This window comes from Tiliqua scincoides, chromosome 2 (genome assembly GCF_035046505.1).
Source record: "Tiliqua scincoides isolate rTilSci1 chromosome 2, rTilSci1.hap2, whole genome shotgun sequence".
Lineage (NCBI taxonomy): Eukaryota > Metazoa > Chordata > Lepidosauria > Squamata > Scincidae > Tiliqua > Tiliqua scincoides.
This window is the reverse complement of record NC_089822.1, coordinates 140,206,226-140,223,017: the sequence shown is the minus strand read 5'-3', so window position 1 is coordinate 140,223,017 and position 16,792 is coordinate 140,206,226. Positions and strand designations below refer to the sequence as shown.

Sequence of the window (16,792 nt, the reverse complement as noted above, 5' to 3'; positions counted from 1 at the left end):
TCTATCAACAGCTATTGGTCATAGGAGAAGAAACAGAAAATCCATTCAGAGTGCAGATGCTGAAGACAAACAGGCACAGGGCACTGCCCTTTTGGCTTGCTCAGAAGCCTCACAGGGCTTCTAGCATCTGGCAGGGAATCCCTGTGCACACACATTTCCCTTCACAGGAGAGAATGGGATGTTCCTGTTCAAGGGGAACTCTGGATTGTACTGAACAGAAATTTCACAATACTAAACCTGCCAGTTTAAGCCACATCTAATCCAACGACAGAGGCAAAGTCCAGCCTACCAAATGCACACAATGCAGAATGGGCTTGCTTGGCAACAGAGCGAGATGCTTTGTGAGCAACAGTAATCTTAAAAACGCACTAAATCTGAAATCTGACACACATATAAGTGGGAACTATATGATACACAGGACATCTGTGGAGTAACAAGGTCAGTTTATACATATATGTAAAGAACTATTGTGCTGTGCACTTCTGTAATGGTACTACAGACAATGAAAAGTTGTAAATATCATAGCAAACTAACATTTTGTTTTAACAGTGAAAGCCGGTCAGTCGCTTAAACATTGCCTGAAACCATCAGAAGGTATTCTGTTATCACATCAGTTGTCTGAGATACTGTGTAGTACTTTTATGTCGCTAATGCATCATATAAAATGCTAGATGTTATTTTACACTGCTTTTGATAACCAAGCACACCAAAAGATTCTTTTTACATCTGGTGATTAGCTAAAATTTATTCTTATGGTTAAGTTAGCAGCAGACTGATTGATCGTTCTATTTTATAATTAAGATTTGCTCTGATGAACAAAATCTTATTGTAATTATTTTTACACAATATATGAACATTGCTAATTTTAGAACAATGTTAAAAGGCATAAGCACTTCAGTTTCCAAGTCAGAAATATCTCAAAGAGCTGGTTCACATGATCAACAACTCATGATTTGTTTGGACTAAGAACATAGCTTGAATTTCCAAGGCCATGTGCTTCCTCCGAACTCGGAGCTCTTGAGTCCCAGCAGGCAGTTTCAATGTCAACATGCTGGTTTGTTTACAGATTAAACCATGGTTCCACACCTTGCGTTTACTGGAAAAAAGGGTCTATGGTAGGAATTAAACCAATTCATATACAGGAAGGTTCTTTTTCCAATTGCTCCTCACCAAGCCCCACTAGTTTGCTGCTAACAATAAAACAGAGTGAACAGAAGCACTAAGGGCACAATCCAAACCTGCGCTGGAACAGGCAAGCCAGGAGGCTTGCGCTGCATCCAACGAAGGTTCATTGGCTGCAGCGGCTCAGCCAGGGGCAAGGGGAAGCTCTTCCCCTTAACCCTGGGTAGCGGCTGCACGCCCCAATGGGTCTCCTTGGACCTGCGCCACCTCTGGAGGTGGCGCAAGTCCAAGGAGAGCAGAGCAGCTGGAAGCTGCTCCGTTCTCTCCAGGGATGGGGGTTGGGATCCAGCATAACCGCCAGGTCCCAGCCCCGCCCCTGGCTCCCCACACACCTGCCCCGGGGCCGCCCATCGCCTGCCCTTCCTCCACCCAGAAACACCCCCTCCCATCGCCCCCACACCTATGTTTGCTGCCTGTGCTGGTATGAGCGTGCCGACACAAGCAGTGGCATGGGAGCTGCCGTGGCTCCCACCCACGGAGGCACAAACGTGCCTTATGGCACGTTTGCGACATTCCATGGCCTCCTATGCCGGCATAACTGCTGGTTACAATTACACGCTAAGAGAGGTTTCAAAGAAAAAACACTTTATGTATATCTTTGATGATAGTGCAGGTCCTAGACTTTGGAACAGGGAACCCTAAAGTTATCCCTTTTGCATGTTACGTGTGGAAGAGCTCATGGCGTTGTGGATTCTATGTGGCTGGCAGAGCTCATGGAAGGTCCTGCTTGTTGGAAGGCCAAAGGGAGAGGGAAGGAAGCAAGGCAAGCACACAGCTCCATGGATCACAGAGGACAAGAGTAAAGGTCTGAGACAAGATGCTTCTGAGTCTTCTGCCTCCTGGACAACGCACTGTCCAACAGAGACCCGCATGTGGCGCTGAACCTACTTTTCAATGGTTTGAAGACTGAACTCTGGTTTAATTTAGGTTCACAAACCACAAGGTTTCACATACTGGCTTGTCAACCAGAGCTCAGTCACAGTTTCACACAAGCTGTGGAGTCACGCTTTACCCAAACCAGAAAGCTGACAATGTGCAAGCTGAAGAGGTAAGAAGAAGCAGGAATGCATGAGCGCTAGGGATTTGTCATGTTCATACAATCAGTTTGTTCAGCTGCCTGAACAGCCCCAACAATTTGTCCCACAAAGAGGAAGAAACTAGTTAGAATTGAAGGGAAAAAAAGAAATGAAGACTTAACAGTCGTTTCCTTTCAGTTTAGCAGGGGCTCTGAGTAAGAAAGATAAATAGTATCTTCACAGGATACAGAAGTCCTTACTCTAGCCGCCCAAGTGTGCCTCCTATGAGGAAGAGCAGGGATGGTCACACAGGTGTACCAGTGTTTGCTCCAAGAGTAAAAAATGATTTAAACTTTCCTGGAGGGAGTTATCTCCTAGAAGCCTGTAGCTTCTTCTCATTGATCAAGCATAAGCAGTATGCCCCTGAGGGCTAGTAAAGGGTGTGCCTAAGGATTTGGGTATGCCCAATAAGATTTGTAACTTTTCTTTGAACAGCACGCACACACGCACACACACAAAAGGGGCTTCTCAAAAGGGGCTTCTAAGTCCCTTCAGGGGTTTGTCATGTGGCATGAACAGCTGCTATTGTAGAAAAATGAGCTCAAAGCATCTTGCAGCAAGTGGAACTAGCTGCATGTTTTTCTGAATCTTGGTTCAGACACGTAAGGGCCTGTGAAGGAATCATGCATGTACTGGCTAATTCAACACAATGATAACCGGATACCACCATGAGCGCCAATTTCTATAGCAATGGTCTAAATTTAATGTGTTAAGGTTAACCTCTTATACTAAATATATTTTTGTAAATGGGCAAGTGACATCAAACACAGATACTAACGTTTTAATTATACTCTCCCCCCGTTAACAAGGGTCAACCTTGGACATGCTCACAATATTAATGAGTGAGTAATGATAATGAGTAATGCAATGCATGCAAACATGGAGAGAATAGAACCCCACGTCTTTAAGCGGTATCTAATTCTGCAATTTAGTTGAGCATATTTCTAAAATGCACATTATGTGCAATAACTGGCCCACAGGAGTTTTTTGTCCTTCCTGGAAGGGAAATTACTTGTATTCCTTGGTTGATTTACTGTCAAATGATCACATTTTAGTCGCATCACTAACATCTCCCTCTGTTGCTAAACACCATTTCAGTGAGGCACAGAGTTCCATCCTTATGGCAACAACAGCATGCACAGGTATTGCGATCCATGCAGTATGGACATCTGGGTGCTGGGGATACTTACGGATACATGGCCATCGTTGTCAGCTTAACAAAGATGTCCTTACTTGGTGCATCAACTGTGTTACAAGAAAAGGCTTGCGGTGGAGGCATTTTGTGTTTTTTGCAGAAGTCGGCTGGGGAAATGCAGTACTCTTGTCTAACTTCATGCAGATCAGACTTGGCAGCTATTACTAAACAAGGGATCCTGCTGTCCATGAAGTGTTGCTAAATATTTAAATAAACACACACACACACACATTAAAAAGACTATAAAAATGCATATAAGTCCTTTAAAAATGTTACAAATTAACTGGGATCGACAGAACCATAAGGTGACTTATATAAGCCTAAAAGATCTTTAAACTTGTTTTTCTTCAAGCACAGCAACATGGCAAACTGCTGTTGAAACTGAGGAAACATCTAAAGCAGTTTACAGTATGAAGTGGGGGTCAGCTATATAAACGAGGAAGGCAAAACTGGAGAAGCACAAGCTTAAGTACTTGTCGAACCCTGGCCACAGCAAAGGGGTTCGTGCGGCAAAATTGTTTACACAGAAGCTTACAGTGCATTTCTAAGCATATGTATACATAAGCAATTCCCACCAATTTGAGTGGAATCTAAATTCTATTAAATGTTTTCAGAATTGCAGCCTAAAAGTTAGTGACTGTACCTAATCATTCAAAAAAGAAAAATAACTTTCATAATAAGCATACATTTCTATTTTGGCTTTATGAAATTAGTGAATTCACTGAATTGCATTGTAGAACTGGAGGGCGAGTCTCACATAAGACAGTGGGTTTAAGGGCACACAACTCAGCACATTGGTCGAGTCATTTTATACAATTCAAGGTGTGCCATGGCCAACCTTAATTCATTTTTGCCTGGCCCACAGGTGTACACATTTGGTCCCTGTTGCATATATGCAACATTGGGCAGAAACAGCTTAAACATGGTGTTTGGGCCTTCTGTAGTTTTTTATTTTGGTAATTAACAGTCATGGGGACCCCAATCTGGGTTAAGGCTTTGTGGATTAACCCTTTCTGTTCACTATGGTCCCACTGTGGGGGGGGGGGGCCTTCCACAGCTGTCATTGGCCTCACTGGTAACAAAGGCAGCCTTCCTCCAGGAGCAATCTGTCCCTTGTCGTCATCCCCCACCACTTGCAGCTGCTATTTACAGAACACAAAACATGGAAGGTCAAAGAGCTTGTTTGAAGTCGTATCTAATTTGACCCTCAGGGTTTCAGTATCAGGTTAACTTCTTTTAATTCTGTTTTCAAATCTTGCAAAAGCATTTTCATCTGCTAGCAAATGGCATTTCAGCACTTCAAAAAATAATGCTATAAAATAAGAAATTATTTGGAAGAAAAATGTTGTGCAACTTCAAATGACTGTACAAAGCTCCCTTATGGTAAGAACTGTATTCACAAAGGAAAAAAAAAACAAACCACAATAAACTGTCCTGTGGGATGATCTTAAATGCTTTTGTTTGTGCCAAGAAGCCACAGCAAGTAGTAGATTCCCACAACATCATACAAACATATTATACAGGTGGAGCCTATTTATCCGCATTAGTTCTGTTCCGTTTAACAAAAAACACATTGTGCTAAATTCCATGGAGTTAAGCAAATACGCTGCAACCTGACATTTGGGGCTGGAAGGAAGCTAAGGCAGCTGTTATCAGTCCCCTCCCCTCCACCCCACCCCGTACTCAGCCCCCCCCCCCGTTGCCAGCTGTCACAGGTGGGATGCTGAGCTTTTAAGAGCCCAGTCCTACGCGTTTCTGCTCAGAAGTAGCCCCATTCTAGTCAATAGGGCTAACTCCCAGGAAAGTGTGGAGAGGATTGTAGCCTAAATCTCATGCTTTGCTTGCTGGGAAGGGGTTGCTTGCTGGGCTGTTTCGTTTCTGTAGGCTAGAGCACAGAGAGCCTGCACCATGGGCAGGGGGAGGAATGGGGAAACACTCCCTGGGTTTTTTTAAAGCAATCCCCTCTGTTGCTACTGCACCTGCCCCTGTGTGTGTGTGTGAGTGACAGAGAGAGAGTGCTCCACCTTGCTGCACGTGCTCTGGCTACAGAGGTTTTCTGCCCCCCCTCCCCCTCTTCAGCCTCTTTGCTGGCTCAGGGGCTCCAGGAGTCTTACTGTTCCTTTGCAAGGGGAACCACTTCCATGGCTCCAGGGCTATTTCCTTGCCTGGGCAAAGCGGAGCCTTTTTGCAGTGTTTTGGTCTGCCTGGAAACGGAGCAGATGCCAGCGAAGGGCAAAGAAGGCAAAGGTGTGTGTGACAAATCCGCAGATAAAAAATCTGTGGATAAATAGGTTGCACCTGTACATGAAAGTTAGCTGCACATAACCTAGATTTCAGATTCTTGAAAATTCTTATGCAGAAGTAACTTTAGTGTAGGAATTTCTTTGTGTGTGAAGATTCAACCTACCATCCATTTCTTTTCACTGATTAGTAAAACATTTTTACATTTTTTCCCCACGCTTGTTCTAAGATGCTCAGAGTATGACATACAGTCATCCTTCCTGCCATTGTGCCCCAAGAACTAACCCTGTAGGGTAGGCTGTACCAAGAAAGAGAGAAACTGAACAGAAATTTAAGCAAGGATTCCCATGTCTGAGATAAACATTCTAATCATGACACCATATTGGTTAAAATGTACACAGTAGCTATGTGACATCCTGATGGCAGGAAAGAAGACAATCACTTTCTATCAAATTAACAAACAGATTTTCACATTACCTCTGCAGATCTCTCAAAGATTTATTTATCATATAGCTAAGATACATTCCAAGGATATTTATTTTCCAGATTTTTAACTGTTGTTCCAAGACACATGCATGAAATACAAACCTTGAAAATCCTGGCACAGTATTCGAAGGATTTGGGGTTGCTGACATCATACACTAGGCATACAGCATCACACATGATTTCAGCATCACATAAGAAGTCAGATTCACAAACATTATGCAACTGAGAAGAAAGAGGAGAAGTTTAATAATCATGTAATATACTTTACAAGCACATGTCTTGCTTTCACATTTGGAAAAACAGAAAGAGACCCCAATCAACCTACTCATTTTCCTACCAATTCTGCAGGATGCATATAGGACAGTGGTTCCCAATCTGTGGGCCAGGACCCACTGGTGGGTCCGGACCTGATTTTGATGGGTCCCACAGCAGCTGAGTAGAGCCTTCAATGAAAACACAGGTGATGGAAGGATCAGATAACTAAGTCCTGAGGCTTTTCAAAAATCAGATAGCTGCTACCTGCCCTGCAAAGCTCCAGCAGTTTGCAAGCCTGTGTAAAATATAGCGAGAAAAAATGTTGGAGCATCGCTTTTCTGGTTATTATTATGTGTAAATAAGTAAAAATATTTACTTTCTAGATTTTTTTAAAGTCTTGTGGGTCCCAATAGAGTGTCATTTAAAAAGTGGGTCCTGCTGCTAAAATCACTGATATAGGAGATTTATATAGACACCAGATGCCTACACAGTCTCACTGCAATTCATCCATACACATCACCAATACTGGGATAAATTGTAGGCTTGGTTGCACAGCTTGAAAACATATGGTTCAGTTTATTGCCTCCAAACAAGTCCACTTTAACACTGCATATCACTACTTCCTAGTTCCAAGGCAGCAAATCACTCAAGCTCAAGCAGCTATGGCAGCAGGTTGGCACTGGAGTAGGAACAAATTTAGGAATTGCACATGATAGTGCCACCTTTGAAGCTGCTGAGAGGAGGCATGTAGCAAGGACATAGCTGATGCAGTAAAGGCTGCATCACTCATGCTCCATGATAAGGTCTCTCTTTCCACATGCCTGTAGAGGTCCACCACCACCAACAGTCTTGGTGCAATATAGATAAAATTTTACACCATACAATACTACTGTACATGTCAAGCTTTTGACAAAGCCAAAGATCTCTATAAAGAAGTTTCATGAGAGAAAGTGGCTTCAAATTCTAACAGCAGGAAGTTTTTAATGTTCACACTAATATAATATCCTGAATCCTAAATACACATATGTGCAGCATAACAAGTAAATATTTCTCATCTGCCGATTCCTAACTGATTGCAATACTTTAATACAATACTGTTGACGCTCCAAAAAATCATAAAAATAGTTGTTTCACATTCATATGTAGGTACAGTAATATCACCAGCAAATACTTTCCTTACCAGCAAATATTTTTCTTGTCCATATACATAGACTGTGTTAATTGCATAATAAGATTTGTGTTCTGGACGTATGTGCTTCTGTCTCTGAAAGTATATTAAAATTCAGATATTAAACAGCAAATACTCACTTCCTGAAAACTAAATGTATGTATCTAGCAAGCTGATCTGACCTCCTCAACCAGATCATAATATATATCATGCATTGTCTGAAAAGGAGGGATTTTTCAGTTGAAGATTTTATTAAAGCCATTTCTGCCCTATGTTGCATATACGCGACAGGGACCAAACATGTACACCTGTGGGCCGGGCAAAAATGGGTTAAGGAAAAAAAATCACAGTATACAACCAGTATATTGTAGGTATTAGTGTGTGGTGAAATCTTCACATTCATTTTCTTTATTAAAAAAGTATCATATTGCTCTTTCAAATGCATGATTCACGAGGAGTTACAGTGGCTATTTCCCCATATCTTTAAATGTTGACATGTGGTGTACAGGAAGCCACACTATGCAAAGGGAGGGCACCAGGATGCACAAGGGAGGGCACCAGGATGCAGGTCTCTTGTTATCTGGTGTGCTCCTTGGGGCATTTGGTGGGCCGCTGTGAGATACAGGAAGCTGGACTAGATGGGCCTATGGCCTGATCCAGTGGGGCTGTTCTTATGTTCTTAATGCTATGCACACTATGCAATGCTCATTCCTTAGCCAGAAAGGTATCTGGGGAGCAGGTGCAGCTGACCTCTCCTGATCATTCAGGGTTTCAGAGTAATTAGCTGCATCTGCACTCCAGTGCTTCATCCAACTCAAGGAATAAGCTCTAGTGGATCCAGCCAAAGGCTCACCAAATCAACATCCTGTTTCGCCACAGCAGCCCATCAGCTGCCTCCGAGAATCCCACAAGGAGAAAAAGGCACATTTCTCTCCCACAGGTCTCCCTTGAAACCAGTGCTGGACTTCCCCAGCCCCGTACCTGGATCAAAGGTCCGCGATGGCGCCCCCCATGGGCTGTTGCTGCCCTCTGTGCAAAAATCCACCCCCACTAGTCACCTGAGGCTCATGGAGACTCACGCAACCTTAGCCTGCATTGGGGAAGCCTCTCTGAGGTTCCCCGACTCTATAAATTGTGCTTCCAGAAACCAGAAGCACAGTTTCCAACCCCGTTGGGAGCCTCAGAGAGGCTTCCGCAGGGTCCTAGCGGCTTGAGCCTGTGGCAATTGCCCCACCAAACCCAATGGTAGGTCCACAACTGCTTGCAATTTGCATTCGGAAGTATACAGTGAACCTGTGATTTAACAGACCTTTATAGAATGGACATTGAAAATAACAGGCACTGTCTACTGGGGCTGACAGAAGGCTAAAAGGGTAAGAAGCAGCCTGGAGCTTTGCTCTGGCTTTGGGGCAGCTACTGCATTACATGGGCTCTTGAGGTCATGCTTTACATTGTTCTCCTTAAGGCTGCTAGCCAAAGCAGCAGCTCCTGAATGCCCATCCTGTGCACACAGCTTGCAGGGATGCTCTTGAAGCATGAAGACCTCTTTACCAGTGATCCTCAGCCTTGGCTCAAAAAGAGAAGCATCCCCATGCTGTGGTGCAACCAAGCCTGAATACTGGGCCCCAGCAGACAATGGGAACCCCAGACTTCTCCAGCTGTCCAAACTTTAGCCCTAGGAGGCAGCATCAAGAGGCATGGTTCTGGTGTGAGTGCCAACATGCAAATATTCACTTGAAGAGTGGACCCAGTGGATACCTCCGCAAAGGGAGTGGGCCCACAGGAAGGATGATGCCCTTTCACCACCTGGAATGCATAGGTCTGGATTCCAGCTTGAGAGCATGGGATGAGGCTGATGTTACTGCAGGAAAGGGGCTCTCCTATTTCTTGCACATTGTCACTGGTTCCTTCAGAAGGCCAACCGCAATTGCCTGAGGCCTCCCCACTGGAGATAGTACCTTCCAGAATCAGCAAGCTGATACTCAGTTGAGAAGGCTGCAAGGATGTTCCAAAGCAGTTAAGCGGAGGGAAGCTGCATTCTCAGAACTGTAATATTGCACAATTGTGTGTGCTTGTTGCACTGATGCTGCATTGATTATCCAGCAAAAAAAGACTTGCCCAGCAAAGGAAACAACTAGGCCAGACTGAATAGGGCCCAACCTCTTGCTAGGTTTATATGGGATAGGGCAACCAACTCTATGCCCCAGGTATCAGTTGGAGGAGGATGTCTCTTGTCATAGGCAGAGGGTGCCACGAGCTGGGCCAGTCCCCTTTGTCTGTACCCAGGGGAGAAAGCCTCTTCTTCCTACCTCCTACTGCCCCTGCTTCTTCACACCCTGGTAATCCCCTGTTCTTCCTTCTTCCTCTTTCCCTCATATCTTTTCCCCTTTCACACTCCTCCTCACTCTGTGCCGCCTCCTCCAGATCCCCTCACCCCTGCATGACCCTCCCCCTTTTCATTCTGCCTGCCTCCCTGAACCCCATCCCTTTCTAATTGCTTGGCTCACCCAGCCCTTGCTGGCTTCCACAGTTCCTGTGGCACTCAGTTGTGCTGGAAACTTCCAGCCAGCTCAAACAGCACTTGTGCTGCACAGAGTTGCAGCAGAGGGTCAGTCTCCACACCATCAAAATCTCAAGAACTGTTTTCTGATTTGTCACACACAGCACAGTGTGTGTATATTATTAATATACATATGTAATAATTATTAACGATAATGTATATGTGAAGTTGGGATTTTTTGCCCCAATGTGCATCACTTTACACTTTGACACAAAACGGTATTTGCCATTTGATTACCCATCCATACAGGCCCTTACGGAAGACTTCACAGTCTGCCTAGGTTTTTACCAAAATCATAGGCCACCTTTCCAAGCCTTTTAGAGAAATAGCTGCAACAAAGTCCAATTCTCTTTAGCACCACAGAATGATGGGGCAGATAGGTGAAGAGGGAATGAAAAAGGAGAAGGAATAGGTGGACAAAATGATTTTAAGAGCCTGTAACAAAGTTACCAAGCTTTGCAAAGCTACTCTAACAGGTTGTTTTTTCCTAACTGCAGTCCTGTTTCAGTTCTAACAAGTTATATTTGTGGATCAGGAACAGGATTCTTACCATTAAGTTTCTTCCAAGCAGTGCCTGAAGGACTCCACTTTTCCCACAGCCTTTCACTCCAATTAGATTACACCTGAACACGTTCCTCTGGGTCTGCCTTTTCTGAAGGTCAATCTTTTTATCTCTAGTTACTTAAAAGACAAACAGTAGATTTCACAAAGATTTCACACAGACAACAAGCAGAGATTTTTAAAAGGTGCATTGCAAGAACAGAGTAATTTCAGTACCTATTTTTACAAATTATGTACCTGACTGGATGACGATCAAAAATAACTGATCAGATGCTTTTGTTAATCAAAAGTAAGCCCCATTGTGTTCAGTAAGACTTACTCCTGTGTAAGTACATACAGAACTATAGCCTAATACAGAACTAATACACATACAGAACTGTATGTGTAAGTACATACAGAACTAATACCTATAGGGTATTTGGTCACAATTTTAAGAAAACAGTAGAACATGGAAACCTTCAGGGACGTTAGCTGAGGCCCCTGTTGCTGTACTTTAATATGACAATTGGAGCATCATCTGCCCCCCTTTGAGCCTTCCATTACCCTTGCAGCTCCGAAATGAGCACACCAGACAAAGGCTTGGGATAAAGGGTAACTTTATTAATACAATCAGAAAATCTGCACCAGGGCATAAACAATCTAAAACGCCCCCCATGTGCGGGTTACTAAATTTGCAGGAAACAGCACTAGCTGTCTACCTCCCCCAGGCTACATGGGCATCACATCCTGGCTCTAAGCTCCCTCAGTCATCGCCCGAGAGAGCTTATCAACACCAACCCCTAGGGGTCAAGGCAGCTGGACGAGCAGATACCCCAGAGGCCACGGCAACTGTTTGCCCAATCCAGCCAGGGGGCTCACCAGCCAGCCTCAGTGACCCAGATAAGTATTGTCTGAGCAGCTCACCCCCCAACTTTGCTGACCTCAGAATGTATGCCAGATTCCCTACCACCCTGGCTACACTGCCTGCACATCACCTGCCCAAGTGACCAAAGGCAAATAACTCTAAACATATAACCCAACACCCTACTGTACCAGTCTGGGGTAGATGAAAAAATCATCAGCTAAGGTCAATCAGGCTGGTGACAAAAAATTCCTACCCGGCTCCTTGAAAGAGCGACTAGCTAATCTCAGACTGTTCATGGGAGGGAGAGCAGGGCTTGAAAATTCTGGCAGACTGACTCCAGAAGGCATGCAGCCTTCAGGACATCAGCCCACCCAGCCCCCACTTGTGCAGCAGCCAATGAGGTGCTCCCACTTTCCCGCCTTAGCCTGGCTTGCCTGGAGTGCCGGGTAAAGGGGGGGTGAAGCTCTTATGGGGCTTCACCGTCATTCTACAAGTAACCTGGGTGGAAATAGCAAGCAAAGGAAGGAGAAAACAAGGAAATAACAAGTGGTATGGCATGGCCCCACCGACTACGTCAGCAGTTCTTAACCTACTGTGGTCACAGTGCCCTTCTTTTGCAGTAGCCTCTTCTTCCCAGTTCTCCTATCAGCTGCCATCTTAGATCTTATGAGAATTATGAGATCTTGCACAGTCCAAGATGGTGGCACCCAGGACAGCTGGGAAAATGAGGCCGCCAGGGACATCCCATGGTGTCCCTGTGAGTTGGCCGCAGCGCCCTCAGACACAGCAGAATACAGTTTGGGAACCACTGGACAAAGCGATTGGTGCTGGTTTGGCCCATCTAATTGCCAACTACTGAGCTACTGCCTCAGGAAAAAGGACAGTAGGAGCAAAGTCAATGCTTCTCAACTAGAAGATCTATGACCAAATTACCTCAAATTATATGCAAGATTCAGTGCCCACTCCACTATCTTTTCCCCCCTTGCTATACTCTTAAGACTGGCAGTCATAATGCTTCCATGATGGTGGAATGAAGAGTTGGCAGCAGTCTCCTTTATATGCCACACTTAAGGACCCAGGAGGACTCTTAAGATCCAAACCTGGCAACCCTATGCTCCCTTGGCCAACAATCCCCAAACCTTTTCCTCAGATCTCTGTCTTTCCAAAGTACCCTCTCAAGCCCATACTACACATTAAGGGAGGGCATCTCTAAGGGAGGGATGTCCCTTTATTATAGGAAAATAAAAACCCCTGTGATATATAATGCTGTTGCATTAGTATTTACCCACCCACTCTGCACACGACAACCAGTAAAGAGTGAGAAAACACTATCATGACAGCACATCTTGTGTTCTTTCAGTGATGCTACTGGACAAATGAAGGATATGCCAGGGAGGTGTAGTGGTTTGAGAGGTGGACTTAGACCTGGAAGACCCAGGTTCAAAACCCCCCTCAGCCATGAAGCTTCCTGGGTGACATTGGGCCAGTCACTTTCTCTCAGCCTCACCTACCTCACAGGGTTGTTGTGAGGACAAAAGGAGGGAGCAGCTGTGTAGACCGCCCTGAGCTCTTTGGAGGAAGGGCAGCATAAAAATATGAAAAATAATAAATGAATAAATGAGCTAGTGTCCTGAATGACATGCAGCTGGGGCTTCAGCTTCACAAATATTATTTCAAGTATTACTCTGCCCCTTTCCTTCAGACATCTGCCCTCTAGACTCTCTCCCTTTAATTCTCTAACTACATACTCAGCTGAAAGAAAAAAAACGGTAGCCAGAGAGTAAAAACTTAAGTTTCGTCCTAATAACCTTCCATAATGTACAGGCTGTTACCTGTAATTGCTGAAGCTTGGGATTCCTGTTCAGTCAATATTGAATATCCTAAATAGCCCAAGTACTCAAGGCAGCGCAGTACATCCAAGTATGTAGTTAGTCTAAAAGAGAGAAAAAGTATTTCTTAAGTTCACAAAATTCACTGAGTTGTGGTCAAATATTAACAGTATTTATATACCACTTTTCAAACAAATATGCAGCAAAAATCTTTACAGTTACAAAGATCTGTAGAGAAACTCATGGAAATGCCAATTCTTTGTTTTGCACACCAGATTTCGACCTTCCACGTCTATGGATGCAAGAAGTCTGCAAGACAGCAGTAAAGGCCATAGAAGGGCATTCACTGTCTCTGCAGAGGGCATGGCCATTCAGTTAGACTTCTAGTCTTGGATGTGTTATCTGCTGCATCTAATGTCTACTGCAAGCTTTATGAAGCAGGCTCAGGAAGAAATGTCATTAAGACAGATCAAAGACACACTTGAATGATTCCCCAGCAACACACACACGTCTCCAACTACAGCAAAATAACCTGTCTGGGAGAAAGATTTAGTTTAACCTAATATGCTTGTGTTCTCTATGAGGAAGCTTTATTTAGTGGGGGACCATTAGTCATTTATTAATAATCCCACCTTTCCCTCCCACTGGAAAGACACTCAACATATATCATATATTACGGTATATAATACAATGACAAAGCAGTATAGTACAATAAATAAAAATAAATTCAGTATAGATAGACTTACTGTTGTCTATCTATAATAAGTCTATCTATACTGAATTCAGGAAGTGCCAAGAAGTGCCAACTCAACTAACCAAAGTGGTAATAATAGAAGAATACAATTAAAAGCATCACAGTAGCTTACATGTAACCAAACAAACTTGGGCCAAAAAACTATGCAGAACAAGAATATCATCAGAACAGTGATGGAGCTAGCTCCCAAATCCAAAGGCCGAGTTTCAGAGACTGGATACCACTGTGAAGAAGGCCTCCTCATGTGTCACTACCAATAGACCTCTGCCAATAGTGGGGAATGCAAGAAGACCTCTTGTTGATCTTAGAGGGAAGGCAACTTCATATGGGAGAAGGCGCGGAGAGGAAGAGAGCAGAGTCTTTCAACTACTCTGGTATGGAGTGTCCCTAAAAAAGACTCCAGTCCATGTTCAATTTGACCCATCGTAAGTTTTTCTCCACTGTTGTTCAATTGTTCTAGTGCTTTAATGATAGCAGATCTCCAATAAACAAGGATGCTGGCTTGGCCCTACAAATGAGATTAGATCAAAAGCCCTAGTCATTTCCCCATTCCAGAGGCCAGCTGAAGCCATGGTACAATTACTGGCCCTACTGGCAGGAAAATCCTCCAAAGCCATAAGCCTCTAGGAGTGGAGCTTCCAAATAGACCCCCTCCATCTGTGGTGGAAAAGTGCTCTGATAAGACTAAATTTATTAGTTAGCAATCTGTTCATGATGAAGGAGTGATGTAACTTAGGGAGATTTACATCAACTTGCCCACTGCCCCATTGGACCCGGTCCAAAGTCTGTGTTCAGTATGAGGCATATAGCCAGATATTGAGACTGGCTGCTATGAAATTCTGAGCTAGTCACACTCTGGGGACCTTGACATGCACATGGAAGTCTCCCAGCCTAGGGTATGCAAAAGCTATGCTCAGGATCACCCAGAGCAGCTCAGGCATGGAAACCATTAGACAGCAGGGCGGATCCTAACCCTGCCTCAACCATTAAGCATCAAGAATAAACACTCGAACCTTGATAATGCTGGATAGGGCACCTGGGACGGGGGTTAAAATCACCAGTCATGCAATCTGCCACTTGGAGCCTGAAGTGGTTCATTACCTTGTTGGGTAATTTTGTTGATCAGAAGCGGCTTAAATAGATCTGCGGCCTGAACTGGGGCATATCTGCCACCCCACTAGTATGTACTTCCTAAGAAATAAATAAAAATAGCTACCTTACCCCACTACTGCCATTTCCCTTCCTCTTTACCCACCTGGCAGCTTAATCCATTTTTGCCTGACCCAGAGGTGTTCACATTTGGTCCCGGTTGCGTATATGCAAAATGGGGCCGAAATGGCTTAGCAAAGCAGCTCGGTGTACAAGGAGAGGCAAGGCAGACTGCTGCAATCAGGAACCCATCCCATGCTCCTCCCATTCTGTATTTCTAAAAGAACAGTGTGGAGGAAGACAACAGCACCAGAACTCATGCGGGTGTAGGCTACCATTCTTTGCCCACCCAGCTGCATTCCTAAGCAACCAGGTGGCAGTAGCTTTTTTTCCTTCTTCCTCCAGCAGTGCTGGAGGGAGAGGTGGGCTTTCATGCCAGCAGGTGGAAAGGGGATCAGGGAGTTTAAAGCAGTTTGGTGAGGCATTCCTCTTCATCTACCATTCTCCATAACTTGCCACTTGAAATGGCGATTTCAGGTAGCCTCAACAAAAGACTGGCCCTGCTACTGATTATACTGGTCTCCCCTTCCCCCAATCATACTGTCCTCTGACAATGAATATGGAAGCACTGGACTTTAAGTATAGATGAGCTGCACTTACGTCCACTGAGAGAGAAATCCTTGATACGTTATCCAACCCCTTTCATTTGTACACACTGTGCTGTTGACATCAGGTCCCCACGGCATATAAGGGAAGACTTTGAACAAATCTTTGAGTTCATCAGGAGATAAAGCGCAATCACGATCCTGAAAACAGATTTATAAAATAAATACGGGTGCCGTTTACAGTTAACCACATTTATTTACGTTAACAAGAATGAGTTTAATTTCTTAAAAACTTAAAGATGAAGTCACATATTCTTTCGCATCTTTCCTAGCACCATTCCCCTCCCCCTCCTCTGTCTCCCCCATGTCTGTGCTAGCAGGCAAAACCCTCACAGCAGGGATCTGAATCCTATTGCAAAGTGCCATCAACACTGACAATGCTTGTAGTAAAACCGGTCACCTTCCCCTATTTCTGGACTCTCCCAACCATCCAAAGGCTTCTGTGATGCGTTTAGTTTACTAAACCAGAGTGCTGAGACATCCTTCTGCAAGGGTCTCTTTGAATGCAGCGCTGTAATAGAAGAGTCATATTTCTGAGCCACCCCTACAGCTGACACTGGCATGTGCCAGCCTACAGGGCACTCCAACTCCAAATGTCCAGGTGGTTGTAACTCATCCAATTGAACAAACTTGTGACGTTATCAAACCTAGGTTTTATAAAGTTACACAGAAATCGCTGCTTGCACTGTTTTTCTTCTTCAGCCTTTTAAATTAACTATTTTTTACCAACTACCTGCCTGGGCTCATTTCTCTGAGTCTATCAGACTGCTCTTGTTTCACTACTGTTAGGTTTAAAATATGACCTCTCAGATTTTAGGGGTTCCTTT

General features: G+C 44.3%; 1 protein-coding gene across 4 annotated transcripts in view; it reads right to left on the bottom strand.

Annotated features, from left to right (window-relative positions):
- Positions 1 to 16,792, bottom strand: part of RHOT1 (ras homolog family member T1) — a 58,477-nt gene that overhangs the window by 10,583 nt on the left and 31,102 nt on the right. For all 4 annotated transcript variants that reach the window (XM_066613317.1, XM_066613319.1, XM_066613318.1 and 1 more), the window contains exons 13-18: positions 15,961 to 16,106; positions 13,401 to 13,501; positions 10,714 to 10,844; positions 7,616 to 7,699; positions 6,283 to 6,402; positions 3,449 to 3,651 (exon numbers count right to left, since the gene is read on the bottom strand). In XM_066613317.1, the coding sequence (XP_066469414.1) occupies positions 3,449 to 3,651; positions 6,283 to 6,402; positions 7,616 to 7,699; positions 10,714 to 10,844; positions 13,401 to 13,501; positions 15,961 to 16,106 (785 nt within the window). The remainder of the gene's footprint in view (positions 1 to 3,448; positions 3,652 to 6,282; positions 6,403 to 7,615; positions 7,700 to 10,713; positions 10,845 to 13,400; positions 13,502 to 15,960; positions 16,107 to 16,792) is intronic.